We start from the raw sequence: 11400 nt of genomic DNA on the forward strand, positions 1-11400 counted from the left end.
CTGCCTGAGGGGTTGAACCCAGACGCTGTGACTCCTGTCCAAGCTCTCAGGCACCACCCCCTGCCGCCTCTCAGATGCAGGCATTCACTAAGTGTACACTGAGCAGATGAGTACATGGGAGGTGGCGTCAGCATGAACAATAGTATGGTGTGCTGAGCACGCTCACTCTATTCTGCAGGCACAGGAAGCTACGGAGTGGTAAGATCAGAGCTATGATTAAGAAAGAGAGCTCTCAGGGCACCCACAAAATGAACCAAGGGGGACTGGTGGAGGCAGGGGGCTCTGCTCCAAAGCACTTGTAGAAGTTTAGGAATGAGATGGCAGGACTGACGCTAGCGTGGAGGCTGTAATTACATCAGCTGTTAGCACAAACACTTGTCTCTGAGGGAGGACACCAAGGAGAACGTATCCACAACACATGGGCATTCTGGGCAAACAGGTGTTTGTTTTGATTTCCATCTGCAGTACCAAGGGGAGCCCTGGTTTAATCCCCAGACAAGCCAAGAAGTTGATTCCACTAAATCATCACCTGGGGCATTCATTATAGGTCTCCAACTGCGTCACACAGAGATGCCAGCTCCTTAGGAGCTCCGTCTCTTGGGAGCACTCTGTGCTCCTCACTGTGATCCACTGCATGACTGAGAATGGCTGCAACAGCCTAGATCACTCCGCACACTCCAAGCATCTCATTCATTCATTAATTTATTTCTCAAATGGCTCCTGGGTAACTATGTGCAAGCACTGCACTAGCCACTGGGAGTACAGTGAGAAGGAGACAGAGCATGCCTGCTTTGGTAGAGCTTATGCTCCAGTGGGAGACAGCATCATCAAGCCATAGCTCTGGGCATTGTCTTCCCTCCTTCTTCACTTCCTCATTCCCCCTCATGAAATGGCAGGAGCTGGTTTTCTGCGGTGATATTTTTAAAGCCATTGCCATAAAAAGAAGCCAAGGTCTCCTCAAGGCCTATGAGGTCCTGCTCTGGAAGCCACAACAGTCCCCAACTGGAACACTGCCATTTAATATCTGGTCTTAATAGAATGGCCCAAGGACAAGTGAAAGCCCACGGAAGGGCCCTTTTAATCCAGACAAGGTGTGAGAGTCCAAAGGGTCCTAGGCCAGCCTCTTCGCCACCATGCCTTGTGACTCTTAGACGAGTGCCTCTGACACTCCCCTCAATATATACACACTCCACACTTCATGGTTTATGCCTTAGTCTCCATCTGTAAAATGGGTGGGAAGAAATTAATTATATCAGTCTCTACCCAGGTTGATGAGTGAGGTCAGTGTTCAAAATATACCTCTCTGGGGGAAGGTACTGTCTAAAGACAAAGTATCCTTTGTTTTGTTTTTCATTAACATTTATTCAGAGCACTGTTCTAGGCATATTTAAATATACAGACTCACTTAATTGCCCTAACAACCTTGGGAAGAAGGCATTTTTGGAGACAGGATCTCACTCTGTCACCCAGGCTGGAGTGCAGCTGCGCAATCTTGGCTCACTGCAACCTCTACCTCCTGGGCTCAAGTGATCCTCCCACCTCAGCCTCCCAAGTACCTGGGACTATAGGCACATGCCACCAAGCCCAGCTGATTTTTGTGTTTTTGTAGAGACAAAGTCTCGCCATGTTGACCAGACATGTCTCGAACTCCTGGGCTCCAGTGATCCTCCTGCCTTGGCCTCCCAAAGTGCTAGCGTTACAGGCGTGAACCACCACACCTAGACTTTTCCCTCAGTTTTTAAAGATAAGTAGACTGCCTCAGAAGGTAATGTGCCCCAGGTCATGCATCCAGTAAGGGACAAAGCAGACTCAAATGCAAATCCTCCAGCTCTCAATCCCAATGCTAAACCAGTGGTACTTAATACTACTGTTTTGGAGAGTGGAAGGTGAATTCAAGAGGTTACTGCTGCTATTCTCAGTAAGTTTCAAGTTGCCAAAGAGAAGCACACACCCCAAGATAACCTTATTTCTTTCCTTTATTGGTTCTTTGGTTTAAGGTTCAGCATAGAGAAAATCCACTGCAGGGCTAATTAGTTTTAGCTTTCCAGAGCAGGGGTCAAGCTGTTCCAATTCTGAGTAACTGAATATCACACTTCACTACATCAGACTCACCAGGGAAAAGGACAGTCTGAATTGGAAGACAAATTGCAAGTATTCAATATGGTTGGAGAAATGCAATTGGTCATCAGCACAAAAGTAACTGAAACTACTGCAAATAAATGCCAGCTAGATTTGCCTTAGAGGGCTGATACATCTATGAAGTGCAGTAATTGTAGGTTTCCCAGCATTTATATGCTCAAAATAATTTTAAGTCATTTGTTTTCAAAATAGAATATGTGTATGCCCTTGTTTACACTACTTATTTGCACAATACATACTTTCTTCCTGGGTACTACAAAGGTAAACCTCCCAGCCCTGCTTAGATTCTTGTAACTTCTGAGTTAGTGAGTCCAGATGAATGAGGTTTCACAGCGTGAGGTTTGAATTATTTTGGAAAAACATTGCAACTGTGCTGCACTTGTTCACATCAAAGTAAGCTGCCTCTTTCCAGGTTCCCCATTCCCAGGCCCAACCAAAAGGAGAAAATAAACCAGACCAAGTACATAGCTACAAAATCTTTCTGAGCCTCATTCAATACATGTTCATAGAACCTCTACCCTGTCAAGCAGCCATAGTGGAACTGGGGACCTTGAGCTCAAAAGCCATTTGATCACACTTAGACTGGAAAGCTGTCCCTTATTTCTCATCTGAAAGGCAGAGGCCCAGCCTTATCAGCTAATCACCCCCTCTCACAGAATCTTCAGCAGTCTGGCTCAAACCAACCCAGGACCATTGGGTGCTACAAAGTTTGCTTAGGGCACTGTACTTTGGGTTGGTGTCTTGGGCCAAAAAGAAAAAAAAAAATCAATCAATGATAGTGTTGTAAGATCTCTGACTGTAGAGCCAGGCTCCCTGGGTTCACATCCCAGCTTTGCCTCCAATTAACCCTGTGCCTCAATTTTCTCATCTGAAAAATGAGGATAATTATGGTATCTATTTCACAGGGTTGCAGTGAGGGCCAAGTGAGTTAATAAAGGTCGGAACAGGGCCTGGCTCATAGTTAACACATTTTATTATTATCCTTTGTAACACCATAGTTATAATATTATATTTAGGATAATTTTATAATTAAGATCTGTCTCCCTCACTGTACTAGCTCTGTGAAAGCAAGGACCAAGTCCTTTTTCTCTCCCCATTATATTCCCATGGCCTAGCACCGAACTTGGCCCTCAGTGAGTGCTCAGTAAATACTTGTCAATGAAATGAATGAATGACTGGATTCTTACTCTGGTACTAAGTTGCTGTGTGACTGCAGTAGATCATTTCCCTTCTCTTGACCTTAATTATTTCATCTGTAAACCCAGAGGTAGAACCAGATGGTCAGTCACTAAGGCTCTTCCTATCATTAATGGACCATGACCCTGTGATTCTAAAAAGAACATTAATAACAGCTAACACTTTTTGAAAACTTACTACATAGGAGTTCTAAGTGTTTCACATGTAATAACTTAACTAATCCTGACTCTAAAGGCTCAGGAGCAGAGGGATGGTGGCTCACACTTGTAATCCCAACACTTGGGGAGGCTGGGAGCCCAGGAATTCCAGTGGGATGACCGTTTGAGCCCAGAAGTTCGAGATCAGCCTGGGCAATGTAGTGAGACCTCATCTCTACAAAAAATTTAAAAATTATCTGGGAGTGGTGGCACATACCTGTAGTCCCAGCTACTTGAGAGGCTCAGGTGGGAGGATCACTTAAGCCTGGGAGGCACAGGTTGGAGTGAGCTGAAATCATCCCACTGCACTCCAGCCTGGGTGACAGGGCAAGACCCTTTCTCAAAAAAAAAAAAAAAAAAAAAAAAGCTCAGCAGATGTGGACTGTCTGACAAAGATTTTTTGGGAGCTACATCCTTCTCCAGAAGAAGCTAAGAGGCTAGGGGTGAGCCCTCTGGCAGTACTTTGGTGCAGTGAGAGCCGCCTTTCATAGGAAAACAGTTTGTGCTCCTGACTGGGCCACCTTTCACCCCTTGCTCAAGTAGCAGCTCATTTGGTAAGGGGTCAGGAATAAAGGGCTCTTTCTTCCCTCTCCATGTGTAGGAAAGTCAGCCCTTGGTGTGGAGAGTCATTTCTCAAAATAGATCTTCCTAATACGGTTCCAAAGAGAGCAAGAGTCAATCACAGCTGAGATGGGCTTATGCCATAGGCATCTGATGAACGTTGGACTGTGTGTGCAGGCACACACATGTGCACACAGGCACCTCTCATACACTCCTTTCAAGGGATGGTAAACTGGTGACTTATGTCCTTTTTAAAATCAGTAGCAACAGCATATGATTTGATCCAAAGAATGGTAACTTCCTGTTATGGGCCCTCAACAAAAGGTGCCTTATTCCAGACAGAGATCTCTGGACCCTGGAGTTTGTGCCCAGCATGCTTAAGGACCCTGTATGAAACCGGATGTAAAGTGTGAGAGGTGAGGCGGGTGCCACGGGCCAGCCTCTGCCACTCCCACCAGACTAAATAGAAGCTTCATTGGTCATGTTAATGACCAGGCCAAGGCAGTGAGCACTTCAGCTAATTGGTCTTTCAATGGTCTCTTCACTACAGGGAAAACGAGTCACTGACTCATTTGCAATTAGCTGACCTAACGGGACAGAATTTTCCATGCTGGATTCTGTGGTAACAGAATTTTATTGTCACATTAGAGATATTTTCAGCCAGTCTTGTTTCCAGGCAATTACTCTTTTCAGTCTATGACACAACTTCTGAGCACAGCTGTGTCGGGGGTCCTTGACTAGGCACAAAAGCCACACTCCCTCGGGTTCTGTGGAAAAGAGCCCAAGTCCATTCTGTGACATTTTACCTACATGAGCCAAGGCAAGGGGGACTCTGTCAGAACCAGCAAGCTGAGGCCAGGTGAGAATTCTAAGGCCCCAGAGCTCTGTCGGGGAAGAGGCAGCTTAGTGAAGGAAGAGGAGCAGAGGGATTAAAGTCTAATGGGCTGGCCTCCAAAAAGGGAGTGCTCTCCTGCTCCTGGGTAACTTGGCAGTGGCAGGTCAGCCTCCTTTGGGACTGTCATATCAATGTGAGGAAAGCGTGCTCCCCAACTGGGTTTCTATGCCAGCTCTTCCACTAGCTTGCTGTGTGACTTTGGGCAGGACACTTGATCTCATGGGGCCTGGCTTTCTCATCTGTACAACATGGGGTTGGATCACAGGATCCCTAAAATTCTTTCTAGTAGTAACGTCCCAATGTTCATTTGCCAACTATTATTTAGCACCTGCTAGGTGCTAGGCACCATGCCAGATGTTGGGAACATGGTGTTGAACACAGCAAAGCCCCATCAGGAGCATATGAATATAAGCCAAAAGAAAGACCTAGCTAGCTGCCAGGCAGGATGGTAAGGCCCCGGCCCGAGAGGCACAGGCTGGGGTGTTTAGGTTCTTGAGATAGGATTCCAGAAAAGTCTCTCCGAGGAGGTGACATTTAAGCTGAGATCTAAAGAATGACAAAAGGGCAGGCATGGCAGGAGCCAGGGGTAGGGGTGGTAGAGAAGGTTCTAGGTAGAAGGAACACAGGTAGGACAGAGTTCCCTGAGATGGGAACCAGCTTGGCATGCCATGGGACCAGAATGGAGGCCTCTGTGCCAGGGAGAGCACCAGGAGGTGAGGTGATACCCAGGAGTTGACTTGAGAGAAGATCAGGTGGGGCAAGCAACCTTTTTGAAAAAGTAAGGATTGTTTTGTAGTAATAGTTCCTAATGTTATCTGTTTAATACACCTGGGATCTTGTTTTTTGGGACAGGGCCCAATCTTACTATGGTCTCACTGGGATTTAGAGAGGTTCCTGTGCTAGAATCCCACTGTGCAGGCCTGAGGGTCCACCACTGCTGCCACACAAACAGCATCCTGTAGGTTCCCATGACGCAGAGCACAGGGGTATGTGCCAGTGTTTCTGATCTGATTTGGGATTAGGAAAGCCTTGGCGTGCTGTCCATAGTCTCCTTGGCAACAGCCCTTGGTGCCTTCTCCCTTGAGTTCCCAGACACCACCTACGCCCTTCTCCCTCTTTCCTAACTGTTCTTTTGGGTCTGAAGTGGCTGTACTTTTGCTATGTAAGGCATGCCATCCTATGTAGGGGGAAAAATCCCTCCCTACTCAAATTGGGATCCCTCTTTCTTGACCTCTGAATTGCTGGTTCTCTTTGCATGCTTCGGGCCTAAGCGCCTTCCCCAGCTCCCCTTAGGCTCTCACTCACAGAGGAAGAGCAGTTCCCTGTAGCCACCTAGACTCCAGGGAGCAGCCATTGTTGTCATAACCCCTTCTCCCTGCTGTCTAGGCTTCAGCCTGTCTGTCTCCCTCACAGGAGGCAGCCTCCCACCTAATCCCCTGGGCCTCCACTTTCCAACTGTCAGGGAAGACAGATGGGGAGCAGAAGAATTCATACATTCACACAGTCTCTCTCCTCCTCACTGCTCTGGCCATCCTTGTTGATTGGCTCCTGTCCTTGTTGGTGTAGCCCTCAGCACAGCAAAGAAATCTTTGTCCTGACTGGCCTGCAGACTGGGAGCTCTCAAAGGGAGCCCATAGCTCCTCCCCTTCCTCCCCTCTGATCCTACTAACAGGGGCTTATTTGCATAGCTGTCTTGGTAACAGAAAAGAATGTAAAAGAAGAAGCACTTCAGAAACACTTCTCTTACTCCTAATCCTTTCTAGAACTACTTCCCCTCTTCTTGTAGCTACTAACACCTGTTCCTCTGACCTGCACAAAAGCTCCCCTCCCGGCCCCCTCAACTGGTTTCTCTTGACTCCTTCCTCCACATTCACACCAAGCCCAATTCCTATTCGTGTATCTTCCAGGAGTTCAGTGAATGTGAGCCAAAAAGAAAAATGTTCTCTAAATGATAGGCACTAATAATAACCTTTGAAATTGTTGACTTGCTTCCTCTTCAAAAGCCTGCTTTTAGGCTGAAGTTTATAATTGAATTCAACTGTAAAATGTTATTTTTAATAACATCATTGTATTTTACTTGGCAGTGTTATGCTCTTGGGTTGACAGACTAGGACCTATCACATCTCCATAACTAATGATAAAACTCACTACCATCCATCTGTACATCCATATTTATTTATCTGGACATGCAGTTACTAGTGTATGTGTGTGTGTGACAAACACACACTTTCCTGTATTCCTGGTGTGGCTGTTTCTCATTTTGGGTTTGACTTCCCAAGATATTGTAGATTAGGAACAGAAAGCCAGTATAACCGCATGAGTAAACACCAGCCCAACTCAGACTATGAAATCTTTTGCATTTCTCCTGTTGACTTCCCTAAGACCAATATTCAATCTTGTAGAAGTTCAGTGATTCTTCTCCATCAACTCTCATTAATAGCATCTTAAGAAATTTAACTTAAACTATAAACATGACTGATATTGTGTATATGCAACCTCAAGCTGATTTTAACTTTGTGGAATTTCTTTCCCCTCAACAAGTACCCTTTTAATAGCCCCACTTCCCGGATGGAACCTTGTTTGATGAGCAGTACTCCCAGACTGCATCCTACCCCAGTCACTCCCCGCTGGCCAGAGGTGCCTTCAGCCAACACGTGCTACACAAGCCCGTCTGTGCATTCTGCGAGGTACGGAAACTCTAGTGACATGTATACACCTCTGACAACGCGCAGGAATTCTGAGTATGAGCACATGCAACACTTTCCTGGCTTTGCTTACATCAACGGAGAGGCCTCTACAGGATGGGCTAAATGACTGCTATCATAGGCATCCATATTTAATATTAATAATAATAATTAATAATAATAATAAACCCAACACCCATCCCCCAGAAGACTTTATCTCTATACATTGTAACTCATGGGCTATTCCTAAGTGCCCATTTTCCTAATGAACATGAGGATGGGATCAATGTGGGATGAATAAACTTTAGTTCAGAAACAGGACTTACTAAAAGTCAGTGGGACTGGGTTTCTGTAGCCAAGCCAGACTTGACTGTTTCTGTAGAGCACTATCTCGGGCAGGCCATTCTGTGCCTTTTCCCTCTGTTCCATGACTTTGCTTTGTGTTGGCAACCACTTCTAGTAAGCTACTGATTTTCCTGTTGACAAAATCTCTTTAGTCTTGAAGGATGGATACTGGAGACAGAATCTGGTTTGTGTTCTTGGATGGGCACATAATTTACCAAGAGCATTCACCTTGCCATCTGTCTTGTCATTGTACTGTACAAGGAACAGCCCTCAGACGTGTTCTGCACATCCCTTCTTCCTGGTGGTACCATCCCTATTTCCTGGAGCACCAGGGCTAAATGGGGAGCTATCTGGAAACTCTAGATTTTCTGTCATACCCACATCTGTCACAGTACCTGCATTGTCTTGGAATGTAAGCACTGTCTTGAGGGAAGGAAGAGGTCTGTTCTGTATTGCCTTAAGTTGATTGAGGTTTGTAGGAGACTGGTTCTTCTACATACAAGGATTTGTCTTAAGTTTGCACAATGGCTAGTGTCAGCAAAAGGCAGGAGAGGGTTTTTTTTTTTTTTAAGTTCTATGAGAATGTGGATTTATGGCATTGAGTATCACACTCAGCTCTGCTGTGTTAACTTTGTGAAACTGGATGGAACAAACTTTAACTTACCAAGCACCAAGTGTGAAAATGACTTTCACGGTTCCTTCATAAAACTATAATAATATCCGACACTTTGATAGAAAAAAATTCAAAGCTGTGCCTTTGAGCCTATACTATACTGTGTATGTGTGGAAATAAAAATGTATTGTACTTTTGGAGAATTTTTTGTAGGCATTTTTCTGTCAGATTTGTAGTAATTTGTGAGGTTTGTTAGAGATTAATATAGGTTTTCTTTCTGTATTATAAAATGCACCAAGCAATTATGGTGGACCTATTACCCTATGGGTAAGAAATAAATGGAAATATGACATCGGATGTTTCAGCAACTGTTCTGTAAATAAAATCTTTGATCACACCACTCAGTGTGATAATTGTGTCTACAGCTAAAATGGAAATAGTTTTATCTGTACAGTTGTGCAAGATATGAATGGTTTCACACTCAAATAAAAAATATTGAAATGACCTGCTTTCTTTTGACTTTTCATTTGACATGACGTGTGTGTGTGTGTGTGTGTGTGTATAACCATTCTGAATACTTAGGGTGTAAGTAGGCAGGGCAAAAAACTAAGTAGTCTTATATGGCTATGTTTATCCAGTTCCCCATCATCTTGTCATATAATAATAATTAAAATGTGTATAAGCCACACATCCTGGCCTTGAATAATGATTAAGTAAAAATAGTACCTACAGCCTGATAGAGGTTTGTAGGGGACCAGTTCTTCTACACACAGAGATGTGTCCTAAGTTTGCACAGTGGTTAGTGTCACTCAAAGGCAGGTAACTTTCAGCTCTTATAGGGAATATTATTCTTCAATACCAACACCATTAAGAGGTCCCTTGGTACTTAGTTCATTATGCTTTAATGATCACTAGGTGTAAAGATATTTCAAGTGCAGTGCTTTAAATGCTAATAAACTTCTGGAACAGAACAGTAACATTACTGAATACTTAATAAGTATTAACAAATTCTTCTCCAGCACTGTATTTTTATTCTGAGGCTGAAAGGAGTGGCGTATAGAAGTACAATGATGGTGTTTTTCTCAAACATTAAGAGTCTAGGATCTATGAGAATTTCAGAACCACAGATTTCCAGAAATGGGAGTAGTGAGTATATTAACTAAAAGGCATGAGAACTTGACAACTCAATTTGCATTTTGAAAGATTTATATTTAAAGCCAAGTTCTTACTTGCTATTACATAATATATTTATACCTGAACATGATTTTTAAGATTAAAATTATATACAGAGCATCCCCTTATATTTAGCTATATTGTTCTACAAAAAGAAAGCAGATGTTGAATTTCACTTTCTGATGGTCAATTAGTTTGATCTTTTGACCACAATCCATTAGTTGGCTTTCATATAAAGAAAGTAAGGAAAAGGAAGAATGAAATTTCAGATTTAGTCACTGCAAAAAATAAACCTGAGAGTGACCAGACCAGTCTGTCTCTTACAATTCAAAGCTAGAGCTCCCTTAAATAAATGAAAGGGTGTAGGAAGTCTGACTTTTGACTTACTAAGCACAAAAAAGTAATCACCAAATTCTTTAGTCAGGTAACAACAGCATAGGACACCCATTTACACGTAACAGCCACAAGTTCATTAACTGAACAAATCTTTAGGCAAAACTAGTCATAATCAACAAGGGCCTGAAGCCCAGAGAATAGGTCACTCCAGGAACTTTGCAAGGAAGAAAATGTGTGCCTCCCTTTCTTAGCACAACCAAGACCTAGGCATCATTAGCACCCCGGAAAAGAAGGCAGCTTCAGATGAAGGCAAAAGACCACTGGGCCTTCTCTCCAGAGCACAAGGTGCCTACCTCTTGGGAGCCGAGCAGTACCTATGTTCCCAATTGTTTTAAAACTTTCAACTTCAGAACCGGGAAAGATCTGAATAGGAAAAGGCAACAGCTGCTGTGAGCACATGACTCAAATGCACCTTCTTTCCCTCTGATAGCTCCCAGTCAGTCACCAGAATGGGAAATTCGGGCAAGGTTGGCAGCTGGGAGTGGGGCCAGTCACTTGTCAGGGGAAGAACAGAAGAATCTTGGCAATAAAGGGACCCTCCCCTCTTAGGACTTTTTCTGAAAAGAACTCTGCCAGCTTGAAACTGGTTGAAGTCATGAAGAGCAGCCAGGATGGCTCACCCACATTGCAGGCCTGTGGTGTCCTCAGATTCCATCCTGCTGTGTCCTTTGTCAGGCCTCTAGTACACCCCAGCTCTGGGTAGAAAGAGAATTTGTGGCCCCTCTGAGACTGAAACCCAGGCACAGACCAACCCAAAATGTTTGCCATCGAGTAAGCCCAACCTAAATGGCAGTGGGGGGGCTGGGGGGAGTTGTGGAAACTGCCATGTGACCTTGAATGGTTCACCTCCCCACTCTGGACCTCAAGCAGTTGTGTTACATGATTATGACATTCCAACTTACAGTCTGCACTGATGGACCAGGGCTGGCAGATCTGGATGAGGAGGATGGACGGGCCGCTTAGGGAAAACAAAAAACAGAGTAGACTGGCAGCTGGGCAGTGATTCAGGGAGGGAGCCACAGGAGAGAAGGCACTGGCTCCACCAGCTGGTGCTATAACACAGAGTGAGGCTCATGAGTCCAACCCCCATCCTCCCTTACACAACTCTGGATAGTAGTGTTTGGCAATTTTCCTCTCTCTTCAAAACTGGCCTTAATATTTGCTTTAAAGTAAAGTCAAAATGTCTGAAGTGAATCTAGA

General features: G+C 44.4%; 1 protein-coding gene across 7 annotated transcripts in view; it reads left to right on the top strand.

The window, feature by feature from the left end:
• Positions 1 to 9135, top strand: part of RFX4 (regulatory factor X4) — a 178014-nt gene extending 168879 nt beyond the window's left edge. For all 7 annotated transcript variants that reach the window (XM_034934393.3, XM_034934392.3, XM_008957974.5 and 4 more), the window contains one exon: positions 7531 to 9135. In XM_034934393.3, the coding sequence (XP_034790284.1) occupies positions 7531 to 7803 (273 nt within the window). In that variant the 3' untranslated portion in view covers positions 7804 to 9135. The remainder of the gene's footprint in view (positions 1 to 7530) is intronic.
• The last annotated feature ends 2265 nt before the right edge of the window (positions 9136 to 11400 follow it).

This window comes from Pan paniscus, chromosome 10, assembly GCF_029289425.2.
Source record: "Pan paniscus chromosome 10, NHGRI_mPanPan1-v2.0_pri, whole genome shotgun sequence".
NCBI classification, from domain to species: Eukaryota; Metazoa; Chordata; class Mammalia; order Primates; family Hominidae; genus Pan; species Pan paniscus.